The sequence below is a fragment of the Triturus cristatus genome, chromosome 5_1 (genome assembly GCF_964204655.1).
Source record: "Triturus cristatus chromosome 5_1, aTriCri1.1, whole genome shotgun sequence".
NCBI lineage: Eukaryota > Metazoa > Chordata > Amphibia > Caudata > Salamandridae > Triturus > Triturus cristatus.
Genome location: NC_140587.1, coordinates 66,490,411 through 66,506,893, shown reverse-complemented (window position 1 = coordinate 66,506,893; position 16,483 = coordinate 66,490,411). Strand labels below are relative to the sequence as shown.

Below are 16,483 nucleotides of genomic sequence, written 5' to 3'. Positions count from 1 at the left end.
CCAATGTGGGGCCTATATTTGACCTCAGAGTCGCAGGTTCAAATCCTGGCGTGTCCACTCATCATCATTTCATCATCCTGAGGCTGGTAAATGAGAACCATTTAGTTGGGTACCAATAGGCATCTGTTATTCAGCACCAAGATTCCCTAGGGTGAACGTGTGCCTTACAAATACACATGTTATTTTATTTGCACATAACCCTGAGGGCATTCAAACAAACTCTCACTCTTTCACATTTTCACACTCTCCTTTATTCACTCATTATAAATGTTTCTCATTCCTTCACACACACACACCTGAAGACACTCAAACACATACTCTATCATATTTTCTCCCTCTCACTTTCACTCTTACTTACTTCCCTCATGCACTTATTCTTACCTACTCCTGTCCACAAAACCTCCCAGATTCTCAATTCCGGGCTCAACCGGATCCCTCCCTCTTTAACCTACTCTTTCTCATTCACTCATTCACTAACTCATTCTCCCATCTATTTTCCCACTCTCACTTTGAAACACTTACATATATTTTTACTATCATCGGATCTCATTCTTTGAAATCCATGAACAATCACACTCACAAACACAATCAAACACCCACTCTCACTGATTCTCACTCCTTCAAACACATGCATATACATACTAACTCACACACCCACTTCCTGTCACACAAATATACTCACACACTCTCACAAATGCACAAAGCAACAACTTTGGAATGATCTTTTTTTCTTATCTTGGTGTCTCCTTGGTGGCTGCTAGCAGCAAGGTAGGAAACTGCCACTGGACATAGGAAGTAGAAATGCATGATTGCTGCACTGCAAATCAGTAACCAGGCAGGGCAGAAGATACCCATAGAAGACATGTATTAAGCCATTTGCCATCTTCTAATAGTACTGGAATTTCAGCGTGAGAAGAAGCTAGGAGAAGGCTTAGATCTAACCCCGGCTGCCCGGTGTCACTCCTCATTAATCTAAGCAATGCACTGCTGAGTGACCTGACAGACCCATTTTAGCTGATATACTCAAAGTGCCTGTGGCTTCCACAGTACATCCACTATATGAAAACAATTGTACCTGTGTGAGTGAAACAAAGTTGGATTACCCCTCACACATGTGCAGGCAAGACATCTGCCTACACAATGAGATGTTCTTAAACATTAGAAGGATTGTGGATCAACCTCTTTCTTCTCCTCATATAATCAGGAGCCTTGAAATGCAATAAGGCTGAACTGTGTTGTGTTCTCAATAACACAACTAAATGAAATGAAGACCAAGGTGACCAGAAGTGAGGGGCAGTATGAGGTGGCTCACAGAAGGCTGGTCAACACCCGACTCCTCTATCGATGAGTTGATACTACTCCATATCCAAAAGGACTCTTTTGAGGCCTGAGATAACTGGCCCAATGATCATTGCTGGTGATTAGAGCTGAAGCTTGCGTCACCATTCCTCCTTAGCCAAGTTGTTGTCCAGATCTCTTTTTTTCAGTTCCCTGCTTCCCACTAAGAGACCTTCCTACATGCATTTATTGTGGGAACCATTACTCCCTCCTAATGTTTACTTTTATTAGGAAACCTGGAAGAGCAAGGACAACAAGTTATTTCTGACTCTCATCATTAAGAAAACTCTACACATTGCAAATCTTAATCTCTGGTCCATATCTGTGAGAACATATTAGATGCCAATGAAAATTCTGTGGGGAGGCTTGTGTTAAATCAAAATCTGAATTCCCAGGCTATGATTACCATGATGAGACGTTGGTGGCTGATTATGTGGAGTCAATCTATGTGAAGGTTGATATTATTGGCCTCTGTGTTGTGATATACTGTGTATACTCTTGATTTTGGGCTTACGAGCTGGGGCAAGGACACGTGATATAGAGTAATGAAGATTTATTGTGAGAAGTCATGCAACTAGCTAAATCAAGCCCCCTGTATTTCACAAGTTCCAGCACTCACAGCTAGCTCATGCACATATGTTCCACATCCCCTCTGTTACTGTAGTCAGAAACTCAAACTATACACACATTGCACATCCCAGCCATTATAAAAGTTGAAGCCACACACTATATGTACATTGTACATCCTCTCTGTTACAGATGTCACAGTCACACATTGAATGTATCTTGCACATTCCCTCAGTTGTAGATGTCATAGTCACACATTGTATGAACCTTACTTATCCCCTTAGTTACACATCCCCCTGTTAAAGATATCAGAGTCATAGACAGTACATACCCTGAACATCCCATATATTACAGATGTTGGAGTCACAAACTGTACGTATCCTGCCCATCCCTCCTGCTACTGTATGCCCCTGCACAGCCCTGTGTCACAGGCTGCACATACTCTGCACATCTCCTTTGTCACAGATGTTGGAGTCACAGACTGTACGTATCCTGCCCATCCCTCCTGCTACTGTATGCCCCCTGCACAGCCCTGTGTCACAGGCTGCACATACTCTGCACATCTCCTTTGTCACAGATGTTGGAGTCACAGACTGTACGTATCCTGCCCATCCCTCCTGTTACTGTATGCCCCCTGCACAGTCCTGTGTCACAGGCTGCACATACTCTGCACATCTCCTTTGTCACAGATGTTGGAGTCACAGACTGTACGTATCCTGCCCATCCCTCCTGCTACTGTATGCCCCCTGCACAGCCCTGTGTCACAGGCTGCACATACTCTGCACATCTCCTTTGTCACAGATGTTGGAGTCACAGACTGTACGTATCCTGCCCATCCCTCCTGTTACTGTATGCCCCCTGCACAGCCCTGTGTCACAGGCTGCACATACTCTGCACATCTCCTTTGTCACAGATGTTGGAGTCACAGACTGTACGTACCCTGCCCATCCCTCCTGTTACTGTATGCCCCCTGCACAGCCCTGTGTCATAGACTGCACATACTCTGCACATCTCCTTTGTCACAGATGTTGGAGTCACAGACTGTACGTACCCTGCCCATCCCTCCTGTTACTGTATGCCCCCTGCACAGCCCTGTGTCACAGGCTGCACATACTCTGCACATCTCCTTTGTCACAGACGTTGGAGTCACAGACTGTACGTATCCTGCCCATCCCTCCTGCTACTGTATGCCCCCTGCACAGCCCTGTGTCACAGGCTGCACATACTCTGCACATCTCCTTTGTCACAGATGTTGGAGTCACAGACTGTACGTATCCTGCCCATCCCTCCTGCTACTGCATGCCCCCTGCACAGCCCTGTGTCACAGGCTGCACATACTCTGCACATCTCCTTTGTCACAGATGTTGGAGTCACAGACTGTACGTATCCTGCCCATCCCTCCTGCTACTGTATGCCCCCTGCACAGCCCTGTGTCACAGGCTGCACATACTCTGCACATCTCCTTTGTCACAGACGTTAGAGTCACAGACTGTACGTATCCTGCCCATCCCTCCTGCTACTGCATGCCCCCTGCACAGCCCTGTGTCACAGGCTGCACATACTCTGCACATCTCCTTTGTCACAGATGTTGGAGTCACAGACTGTACGTATCCTGCCCATCCCTCCTGCTACTGCATGCCCCCTGCACAGCCCTGTGTCACAGGCTGCACATACTCTGCACATCTCCTTTGTCACAGATGTTGGAGTCACAGACTGTACGTATCCTGCCCATCCCTCCTGCTACTGTATGCCCCCTGCACAGCCCTGTGTCACAGGCTGCACATACTCTGCACATCTCCTTTGTCACAGATGTTGGAGTCACAGACTGTGTGCACCCTGCATATTCCCTCTGTTACAGGTGTCAGAGTTGCATAATTTATATAGCCTGCATTTCATTTCTGTTACTGAACATACCTTTACTTTTTATTTCATTGTATGTTATGTTATTTTATTTTATGGTATGTTATGTTATGTTAGAGTTTTTTATAAAGAAAAAACATCTGCCTGGTCTGAATCGGTATTCCCAGTGCTGTCAAGAGAATAAATGACAGATGTGTACAATGGATGGGACATTTTGGGTACTGCAAGGAGGGACAGATCATTAGATATTTGTGCTCTTGAAGCTGTATATGAGTGATAAGATGTTGTAGTACATGAGGACATATGAATACTTTAACTAATGGGCAATGCACAGGGCCTTAAATTCTATCTGTCTCTTGGTGGGTCGTCAAATCAGTTGTGTGAGAGTTAGGCATCTCCTCAGTTACAGATGTCAGAGTCACAACCTGTACGCACCCTATACCTTCTCTCTGTTAGAGATGTTGGTGTCACAAACTGTACCTACCCTATACCTACTTTAAAGCACAGATATAAGTCACAGACTGCATGTACCCTAAACACCTCCTCTGTTACAAATGTAGGAGTCACAGACTGTACATACCCTGTACCTACTTTATATCACAGATATAAGAGTCACAGACTGCATGTACCCTAAACACCTCCTCTGTTACAAATGTAGGAATCACAGACTGTACATACCCTGTACCTACTTTATATCACAGATATAAGAATCACAGACTGCATGTACCCTAAACACCTCCTCTGTTACAAATGTAGGAGTCACAGACTGTACATACCCTGTACCTACTTTATATCACAGATATAAGAGTCACAGACTGCATGTACCCTAAACACCTCCTCTGTTACAAATGTAGGAGTCACAGACTGTACATACCCTGTACCTACTTTATATCACAGATATAAGAATCACAGACTGCATGTACCCTAAACACCTCCTCTGTTACAAATGTAGGAGTCACAGACTGTACATACCCTGTACCTACTTTATATCACAGATATAAGAGTCACAGACTGCATGTACCCTAAACACCTCCTCTGTTACAAATGTAGGAATCACAGACTGTACATACCCTGTACCTACTTTATATCACAGTATAAGAGTCACAGACTGCATGTACCCTAAACACCTCCTCTGTTACAAATGTAGGAGTCACAGACTGTACATACCCTGTACCTACTTTATATCACAGATATAAGAATCACAGACTGCATGTACCCTAAACACCTCCTCTGTTACAAATGTAGGAGTCACAGACTGTACATACCCTGTACCTACTTTATATCACAGATATAAGAATCACAGACTGCATGTACCCTAAACACCTCCTCTGTTACAAATGTAGGAGTCACAGACTGTACATACCCTGTACCTACTTTATATCACAGATATAAGAGTCACAGACTGCATGTACCCTAAACACCTCCTCTGTTACAAATGTAGGAATCACAGACTGTACATACCCTATACCTACTTTAAAGCACAGATATAAGAGTCACAGACTGCATGTACCCTAAACACCTCCTCTGTTACAAATGTAGGAATCACAGACTGTACATACCCTGTACATGTCCTCTGTTTCTGATAGCAGAGTCAAAGACTGTATGTACCCTAAACACCTCCTCTGTTACAAATGTAGGAGTCACAGACTGTACATACCCTATACCTACTTTAAAGCACAGATATAAGAGTCACAGACTGCATGTACCCTAAACACCTCCTCTGTTACAAATGTAGGAATCACAGACTGTACATACCCTGTACCTACTTTATATCACAGATATAAGAGTCACAGACTGCATGTACCCTAAACACCTCCTCTTTTACTAATGTAGGAATCACAGACTGTACATACCCTGTACCTACTTTATATCACAGATATAAGAGTCACAGACTGCATGTACCCTAAACACCTCCTCTTTTACTAATGTAGGAATCACAGACTGTACATACCCTGTGTCAAAGACTGTATGCATTCTGCATATTGCCTGTGCAAAGGATGTCAGACTCATGAACGTACATACCTTGCACATCTCCTCCATTGCAGATGTCAGAGTCGCAGCAAGTTCTGCTAATTCTTAAAGAGGAAACTGAGTTTCTAAAGGTTAACTCTCTTTCGCAGGCTGCTTTTTGGGATGGATCCAGACAGTCCTTGAATGCCGTTAGAATAACATTATTCCCTGTTGGCAAAATGCATAGTGTGAGTTTCTGAGCAGGCATGAGTAAGCAGTATGGATGAAACAGCTGCCGCCTCAAAATCATTGGTTTGGTGCATAAAGATATCTCATAGAATGTTTTTCAGAAAATGTCAATTTTATGTAGGGAGAAAAGTTTCTCTTGAACATTTTTGAATGAGGTGTCACATTTCGCACCTCCCTCAACAATGCTTACTTAATGGCATTCTGTCACTGGTGTCACTCTCATGCCTTTATAATGTCTTCCACAATTCTAACCTCCCAAATTTTCTGCCAGAGACTGAGGCTGGCAAGGTTGGGAAATTTATACCAGGCAGCACATAACAGTGAATCACAAGCTGCTGCCATGTGGATGCAATGGAAGGGCATCTTGAAGGTCACAGAGGAAGGTTACAACCAACCCACGAATGGCCAGAATCAATTCTTCAGTTGTGCTGGTGTTTTCTGGTGCTAGGCATCTGCACTGATTTCATATCAGCCGCATGTATTTATGACAATTCACCACAAGGTGGATCTGTCACTCCATATTTCAAAAAAGCACATGAGCAAAGTGTTTAACAATTCAGTATAGGATTATTAAAATATTAATGCCTGGGTGCTTGCTCAGGCCCTTCTTACAGCTTTGGCTCACACAGTATAGTCCAAACTGTCATGCTTTCAGGACTGTAATAGTATGTAGGTGTTGTTGGTACCGGTATCTGGTAGCGCTGACAGGGCCTGCAGGTAGTGCCATTTGCAATGGCCTCTTAAGAAACATCTTTGGCTATTGTAATCATTATTGTACAATATAGGCACTGGCCATATTGTTGACAAAGAAGACACATTACCGAAATGTGGCATGTGGCACTCACCAAGTGTGTTGTTCTCCAGTCCTTTGATGCAGTGAGTGACGTCAGCAGAGCATTGCTTGAAGATCCCTGAGCATTGGCTGCTGCCGGTAGCAAGACACTGCTCGCAAAGCAGGCAATCTGCTGGAAAAAGAAATGCATTCTATAGATCTGAGTATAACTGGGCTTTCAATTCAAGCAGAGTGAATTACATGTAAACACTAGTATAGATGTTAAAGCCTCAGAGTACTCTTTGCAGTGAAATGATTTAGGAATAAGGAGAAGCCAAGAAACGTCTGGGGCTGTATCATACATATGGTGCATTTTACTTGTTTGCACCAGGCACATCTTTTAAATGTGCCATATTAGGATGAATGCCCTGCCCTCAGGGCAGCCGCAACACCATGCTGTGTTGGGAGCAGTGAATTATTGTGAAAAACAGAGCGGCTGCTTTGAAGCTGCTCCATGTTTCACAGTGCAGGCGGCTGCTGCCTGCCTGCAGGCAGGTGCAGTGAGTGGGTCCATGGGAGCCCCTTCCCACTTCATAGGGCTGCCACCAGGGGGCGCACTGACAGTGTGCCATGTTTTAGTGCTCCTCTGGACAGAGTTTCTGTCTCTGCACCACATCTGTAATACAGTACGGGCGCAGAGACAAAGGGATTCCCTCATGCAAATGTGTGAATGTTGTCTGATGATAGAACTGGCGCTTTTTGTGTGCCAGCGCTATCGTTGTTACGGAAGGGGATGCCCAAGTGACTGAGGCCCCTTCTGTAATACCAAAGTGCCTGGAGTGCGCAAAGCAGGCGCGTATGCCTGCTGCCCCCCAGGTGCACTTCTGTGATATGGCACCTTGTGGTCAATGGTACAAAATACAATGGGAAGTAAAAAAATGTATCAGAAAATTCTAGCTGCTTGGAGAGTAAAAAGGTGAAGGAACACAAACACAAAATGCCACTTGGGGAGAGATGAGCAACAGCTGAGGGCAATAATATTGTAACAGACTGAGACGGAGAGAGAATGACAGAAACACAGAAATGCAAAGAAAGAGTCAGAGAAATTCAGAATATATCGAAAAGGGAAATAGAAATATGTAGAATTAATTAAAGATAGAGGGGCAGATTTACAAAAACTTGGCCCAAAACAGAGCAACAACCAAAGCTGATGCTCTGTGTTGCATCAAAGGCAGAGAGTAGAACTGCACAATATCTACTAAGCTATTGTGCTATTTCCCTTTCTGCCTGTGCTGGAGCACTTGTGGCTGCCTTGTGCCATGCACACACACTTGCACCATAGTGCAAAGCAGTGAGTGTGAAGTCTCACATAGGTTTTGTCCTGGAAGGCTACCCTTCCTGTCAAACATTGTTATGGTTAGTCATAGATGAAAGATATTGCACATCTGTATGAGTGCCGTGCATCACAACTCATAAGTAAAGAGGGATAGGATTAGAGGATACAAAAATTATATGGCAGATCTGACATGTCATGTGATGCAATAAACATTGCAACCTACATATGACATTTTACTTTGAATGGCAATGGTGCATTTTATGAGTCAACTTACTTACTGTACTGTCAAGTTAACCAATGACCTGAAGCCATCACAGTTTTGAGGACAGAGCACATATTGTAGCATTGATGCAGAAAAACAGGGATCCCTGATATGTGAATAATCTAGAGAGATCACTCAGCAAAAGCAAATTTCCTATAGTTGGGTTCCTTCTTTTGTTACTTCCTGAACTTTTGACCTTTTCTGTGATTCAAACTTGCTGACCAAGCCTCAGTCACAAATGCTCAGTTAAAAGAGCAACAAAATATATCTAATGTGAGCATGGCTGTCTATTTTCTAAGTACACTTTTGGAGTGAAGTTAAAACCTTTCATATTGACACCTACAATTTATACTTTCAGGAGAAAAGATTGCAAAACTGTTGTCAATGTGATATCTTAATTAAGACTTTAAGTTTCTAACTTTTGGTGAGAAGTTCGATAAAATATCAAATTGCAGCACAAATGTAATCCTCTATGGAACAGGTTGGACTAGCAAGATGATGTTTCCCTATAAGGTAAATCTTTTTACCTATTTTATTTTACTTCTCCTGCGCTGTTTGTATTTTCCTTGTTGTTTTTGCCTTCGTTGTATTGCCTTGTTGTATTTGCCTTCCCATTCCCGCCGCTGCAGCCCCTGCGGCCCCGCCCCCGACCCAGCCGCTCCCGCCTCCCGTCCTCTGCTCCCGCCCCCCTCCCCTTCATATGGTGACTGCGCACAGTGGGTGCGCCGCTGGCGCGCCTAAGGCAAGCCCGTCTGTGTCCGTCTGAGCCTGGACTGTGCCCATCGCCAGACCCCCTGGCCCCCGCGACCACCACAAGATCCGTCGCTGCTACGACGCAAACACCCTCCACACACTCAAAGCCGGACAGACTTCCACTTGCTTCCAGGCCACCCCGAAGCTCATCCACGGACCCTTCACCTGCCAAAACTGCAGCTACACCAGCCAGCACACTCCTGCATGTCCTGCACATCCCAACACTGCTGGCCACAACCATCTCAGCTGCGTACTACTCAACACCCGCTCAGTCCACAAGCAAGCCGTCAAACTCTGGGACCTGCTCGACTCCTCTGTCCCGGACGTTGCCTTCCTGACAGAGACCTGGATGAACACATCCTCGGCGCCCGACATAGCCATAGCCATCCACGACGGCTACAAGATCACCCGCAGGGACCAAAACAACAACAAACCAGGAGGAGGAATAGCCATCGTCCACAGGAACACCATCAGGATCTCAACCAACACCAAAGACTCCCTCAGCATGGCCGAACACCTACACTTCCAGTTCCACGTCAATCACAACACCACCCTCAGAGGAACACTTGTCTACAGACCTCCGGGACCCCGACCACAGTTCAGCGAATCAATCGCCAACCTCATGAGCAAGCACGCCCTCGCCTCCACAGACTACATCCTCCTCAGAGACCTGAACTTCCACCTCGAGAACGCCAACGACAACAACTCCACAATGTTAATCGACAACCTCGCCAACCTCGGACTCAAACAGCTCGTCACGACATCCACCCACTCCGCAGGTCACACGTTCGACCCCATCTTCTCCGCCAGCAACCACATCACCTTCAGCCACACCACCGAACTCCACTGGACCGACCATCACTGCATCCACTTCTCCTTCGAGAAACACACCACACACAACCAACCGCAACGTAACCCACACCGAAGCTGGAAAAAAGTCACACGAAGACCAGCTCACCACCACACTCGCCCGAGACCCTCCACCCGAGCCCTCCGATACCGACGCAGCAGCCAACAAGTTCAGACAATGGATCGACAACTGCACCAACACCCTCTCCCCGATAAGGAGACCCTACAACAGACGCACCGACACGAGAGCCATCTGGTTCAACGCCAACCTCCAAAATTCCAAGCACACCTGCAGAAGACTCGAGAAACATTGGCGCAATGACAAGGCACCAGACAACCACACAGCCATCATGATCGCCAGACGCAAACACCACCAACTCATCCGATCCACCAAAAGAACCTCATTCAAAGAACGCATCAACAAGAACGCACACAAAAGAAAAGAGCTCTTCAACATCGTGAAAAAACTTGCCACCTACAGCTCTTGCTCCAATGACATACCACCATCACAAGAACTCTGCGACTCCCTGGCTACCATCTTTCACCGCAAGATCGCAGACATCCACAACAGCTTCAACACCCAGACACTGACGACAGACGCCATCACCCCCGACTCTACACCCACCAAGCACATCGACCCTCTACTCTCCTGGCACAACGTCGATGACAAAGACACCATCAAAGTCATGAACACCATCCACTCTGGCTCACCCGCCAACCCCTGCCTCCACCACATCTTCAACAAGGCAAGCTCCATCATCGCACCCCAACTCAGAAAGATCATCAACAGCTCCTTCGAGACCACCACCTTCCCAGAAGGCTGGAAACATGCAAAGATTAACGCCCTTCTCAAGAAACCTAAGGCGGATCCAAAGGACCTCAAGAACTTCCGACCCATCTCCCTGCTTCCGTTCCTGGCGAAAGTAATTGAGAAGACAATACTGCTGGGTGTATAGGGTATGCTGGTGCTCATATAGGTATTACACCTAATTAGAGAAGGAAATTACTAGCTACAGGTGCATCCAAAAATGGAGGGAAGAGAACACCCTGCTCTCTAAACTCAATCCACTGATTGAATAACACTTTAACAATGCTTTTGGAGCACACAAACATTTATATAGTTCAATTATAATCATTAAAGATAAAATCCACAGAATTCAAATGGGCTCTTGTTTTTCTCTTCTTTAATATCAACAGATTCCAATCCCATGTGCCAACGCGTTTCGCCGTGGTAGGGATAACCTAGGGCTTCCTCAGGGCTGGAAATGATACAAATTATGCATTTTACAGTCCATCCTATAACATCTCAATTAAGCACCATTGAGCCCATTTTTTGACAACCTTGTGCACAAGACTATTCAAATCTACAATCAGTGCAATAAGTTGCTTCATAGACCAAAATTAATAACTTTGTACTGTTTGTTAATCGTACATATACTTTTCTCCTTAATATATAGAATTTAAAGCCACATATAACATATTCCTTCACGTTTAACAATTCACTCATTATTTACATCCAGTTGATAGTGATATGGTGATCTAATTTGTTATGCCCCTTGAGTCCACCAAGTGTTTCTATAACTATATAACCCACGTGAGTAATGAGTAACAGCAAGTCATATGACGTTGGTACCTTCTAATTCCTCAATGTGTTTCTATTGGATCAGAGCAGAACAGAAACTCATGTTATTACAGAGCATACGAGGCAAGAGTTTATCGATGCAATTGCTTAAATAATGACCTCTAAGACCAACTGTAGCTCCTACCTTATTCACGATATTAATCCATCCTCTATCCAAAGAGTTTTTATCCTTATTCTCGTGAAATGAATACGCCTCAAATCTTAACAGACAATGAACGTTTCGTTTAGAATCATATATTAAACGCTTCACTAGCCCGAAAGAATGTCCCTCAGACTGCCAAATATCATATCCTTACCTTCCAAGGTTAGAAATTCCAACATTAATTAATTCCAAATCCTCTAATATGGTATTCTTCAACGGAAAATAGCCATGTATTCTCCTATCCACTTGCGAATATAAATTCAAAAATCTGAAATATCAATATGATATAATATTCATTCAGAGACTACCCTCACCTTTAGGCTTAAAGCAGTATTCTGTGCAGTTGTATTACAGACTGAATGTTTTGGCGCATCCCTACCGTATTATGTTTCACAAAAATGCCCGGTGGTAAGCCAGACCTGTCGTTTGTTCTCTTCCCGTCTCCTAGCGGGAAAAGTAAATAATAATCGAAGCGTCAAGCTACTGTTACAGTATTACGCTAGCAATTTTTCTTAAGCTACTACTGGCGTTAGTTTAAGAGGCCCCTATTTTCCTCTTACCTCTTCAAAAACCGATGTCTCCACACCCGAGTGCAGGCGAGAGTCAGCCGTCTTCCGGGTTGACGCTGAAATAATCTGTATAAATCACCAAAGAAGGACTCATCTAGCCCGGATTTCTGTCAGCGCCATCTTACCATGGTGCCGACATGCATCTACCGCAGTCTATGGACAATTCCCTTGCAATGTTTTGTTTCTTCATTTATAATTAACTCTTATTTAACATTTATTCTGTTAAGCGACAGAGTTTCCAATGATTCAAGATAACTTATTATATTGTGTTTATCAATGCTCATATGAACAGTCATACGATTATATTTAACTATATCTATTTGTTTGTAAATTAGTCACTCCTAAACTGAACAGTGTTTACGCTGTAATACGACTACAGATCGCGCTTAGGCCTCGCTTGCCCTTATATGGTTATTAACATCCAATGCTCATTGATGCAGTGATTAGGCAACCTTTGCATTATAAGAGTCACAGCTAAAAGTTACCATAAAATGAAATGCCAATTATGTATACCATTTTTGGAACTCATCAGAGGGTGAGTCTCACAGTCAAAAGAGGCTGCATATAGTATATAGATAGTTGCTCCCCTATTAAGATGCAATTTTTTTGTATCAAATGAAAATACATGCCATGACATATAATACTTATTAGGTATTCAATCAATGGCACATAACAACAAAAAAGTCTATTTCGCAGTCAACAGAAGCTATATATAATAATGAGCATTATTCATAATTAGCCTTATTTAGTCTCCCAAAAAATATTGTAGCTCCTGATCGAAATTTAAGCCGTCTGCTACGGCTCTTAAGCGCATATTCCACCTTGCCTCGTGCCTCCGCAACATAAGCTCTCTATTTCCACCCCGTGGGTCAATTTTAATCTGATAAATTCCAAAGAATCTGAAGCTTTTCCTGTCGTCCTGAGTAGTACAATTATGCACATGCTCTGCAATAGGATTTCGTATATCATTCTGTTGTATAGCCCTAAAGTGCTCGCTCATACGTTCTTTTAGCATTCTTATTGTACTTCCCACATACATTTTAGTACAAGTACATTCAATTACATAGATGACATATTTTGTACTACATGTCATATTAGTAAGTATGTCATATACCTTCCCATTTGGAATCTGGAATTGCTTCGTCTTGTCTTTAGCATATCTGCACATCCCACAGTGCCCACATTTAAAAAAAACCTTTAGAATGTTGATCTAACCATGTCTCTGATTGTTTCCTCTGTGGGTAACTGAAAAGACCTCCAACAGACAACTGACCCACTTCCTGGAGGAGAACAATGTCCTGGACTCCTCCCTATCTGGCTTACGCAGCAATAACAGCACCAAAACTGTCCTCATTGCCGCCACTGACGATATCAGGACCATAATGGACAACGGCAAAACTGCAGCCCTCATCATCCTGGACCTCTCAGCCGCCTTCGACACCATGTGCCACCACAGCCTGGTCACATGCCTCCATAATGCAGGGATCCGAGACAAAGTCCTGGACTGGATCACCTCATTCCTCACCAGCAGAACGCAGAGAGTCCGCCTCCCCCCCTTCAAGTCTGAGGCCACCACAATCACCTGCAGTATACCCCAAGGATCATCCCTCAGCCCAACCCTTTTTAATATCTACATGGCACCGCTCGCCAACATCGTCCGAGCACACCACCTCAACATTGTCTCATACGCCGATGACACCCAGCTGGACCTCTCCCTCACCAAGGACCCGGCCACCACCAAATCCAACCTCCATGAAGGAATGAAGGCCGTCGCAGAGTGGATGAAGACCAGCCAGCTGAAACTGAACTCGGAAAAGACAAAGGTCCTCATCCTTGGCTCTGCCCCCTCTGCATGGGACGACTCCTGGTGGCTGGCCACGCTGGGTGCTGCCCCGACACCCACCAACCACGCACGCAACCTGGGAATCATCCTGGACTCAACGCTCTCTATGACCCAGCAAGTCAACACGGTTTCCTCCTCCTGCTTCAACACCCTCTGCATGCACTGCAAGTTCTACAGATGGATCCCCACTGAAACCAGAAGAACGGTCACCCAAGCACTCGTCAGCAGTAGGCTGGACTACGGCAATGCCATCAATGCAGGAACCACGGCCACACTCCAGAAGAGACTCCAACGCATTCAAAACGCCTCTGCACGCCTCATCCTTGGACTCCCTCGCCACAGTCACATCATAACCCACCTGAGAGATCTGCACTTCCTCCCGGTCAACAAGATGATCAACTTCAAGCTCCTCACCCACGCTCACAAAGCACTCCACAACGCCGGACCAGCATACCTCAACGAACAACTGTCCTTATACATCCCAAACCGCCAGCTTCGCTCCGGAGCCCTCACACTCACCATCGTCACACGCATCCGCCGAACAACCACTGGTGGATGATCATTCTCCCACCTCGCCGTCAAGACATGGAACACCCTCCCCATCCACCTGCGTCAGACCCAGGACCTGCTGACCTTCAGGAGACGTCTCAAAACCTGGCTGTTCAACTAGTAGCTGCTCCCCCTCTCCCCTCAGCGCCTTGCCACCCTCACTGGTGAGTAGCACGCTCTACAAATGTTTGATTGATTGATTGATTGATTGAACCTGTGTTGAAATATTAAAGTCAAAGCTTAGTTATCATGCAGCATGAAAGATTTAACATTCTTAGCTCATCTCAGTTCAGGCAAAATCTGCTTTTCAAATAAATAGCACACAATCGGTACTGGCAGGATAACAACTCTAAACTCATTTGCCTTTAAATAACCTTTTTTGGACACAGGCAAGATAAAGAGTCTACATTCAGGACCTCCAAAGTACTTCAGTCTTTGAATAGCCTTTTTCATACACTATGAACTTGAGTTGGGACACAATTCTCATGTTTGGTGGAGCCCAAGCCGAGGAACAAATTAGACTTGTTGATACAGATTTTGTTCCATATTTCATGACAAAAAAGGAAACCTTTAGAAGATGAGTCACATTGACGTAGCGTCCTGGATGAAAAACCTGACAATTACAATTCTTCATTCAGTATTATCAGCAATGCCTGAATGGTTCCACCACTTCAAACCTGACACAATCCCAGCATCAAACCTCCTGAGACAAATGAAGAAGTTAGGAATTACTAACTGCCTGAGAGAGTACTGTGGAAATAAGACTGGGGAATCATTTGCTTCCGCCTGCGTCTTGACACTGTGGACGCAGACGGCCTATGAAATGGCTGGTTGAACTAGCCACTTGCTTCGCCACACTCCCAACTTTCAGGCAAATATATTTTGGTGATCAAGCTATGGAAACTGTGACAACAGATGCACCTGTTGCAATGTTTGAGACCATAATTGACTGCATTGTCACAGGGAGACAAGTCTCAGGGTACAGGGCTAAGAATTTTGGCAAGGTCGAGCAAGACAGAACCTCAGGCAGACCGTCAGGTAAAGTTCCAGCACCCTCTGAATACTACACGTCACTGCAAATAATTCTACTTATAGCCCACCTTGGAGCACACCCAGGGGGATGCCAAGTCCAGGTGTAGATTCCCATGCAATTACAGGTTGTCCAAAGCTGAGATAAACAATGGAACAAACAGGGAAAGACAGGGACAAAGGGAAAAAGGGCAATCATAGGATAGTAGATAGAGTCAGCTGGGGGCATTTCAACTTAAAGCAACTTTCTGGAGAAAGGTAAGCTCAGTCCTGATCAATACTCTCTCCAAATTTGTGTGCACCTTTAAGTGTACTCAAAAAATGAAGACTGTAAAGGGGCATGCTCAACTTACCTCCAGCTATCAGTGCCTGGAGCATGGCCACAGCTGCGAGGATAGCCCTCATTGTGCTAAGAGAGTAAGGAGCTGGGCGATGGAGTCTCTGTGCCTGATCACCTGCCTGGGTCCTCTATTCATCTTGTGCTCAGGGCATGTATTTTATACTGTCACAGAAGAGGTGGGGCATATGATACCTGAGCTCTAAACACAGGATGTGGCTGATCCATGTGTGTGTGTGTGACTGGGTGCACTTCTCTGGTTACTGGCATCACTCCTTATAAATGTATTAGAAAAGAATGAAAATAAACTGTATGAAATGATGTAAGGCAGAATTATTGAGTAAATACAAAATTGTACTGAGGCCATGCTTATAAGTGCGGAGCTCAATTCCATCCAAACAAACATATATAAATATATGCAGGAATCATATTTATC

At 44.7% G+C, this 16,483-nt stretch overlaps 1 protein-coding gene across 2 annotated transcripts in view; it reads right to left on the bottom strand.

Annotated features, from left to right (window-relative positions):
* LOC146830194 (phospholipase A2 inhibitor gamma subunit B-like) overlaps positions 1-16,142 on the bottom strand; it is a 76,208-nt gene extending 60,066 nt beyond the window's left edge. The window contains exons 1-3 of one of the 2 annotated variants that reach the window (XM_085604027.1): positions 16,064-16,142; positions 6,810-6,926; positions 5,788-5,943 (exon numbers count right to left, since the gene is read on the bottom strand). In XM_085604027.1, the coding sequence (XP_085460153.1) occupies positions 5,788-5,943; positions 6,810-6,926; positions 16,064-16,115 (325 nt within the window). In that variant the 5' untranslated portion in view covers positions 16,116-16,142. Of the gene's footprint in view, positions 1-5,787; positions 5,944-6,809; positions 6,930-16,063 lie in introns of both variants that reach the window. The other variant, XM_085604028.1, reaches the window with a different exon arrangement.
* Positions 16,143-16,483: the final 341 nt, after the last annotated feature.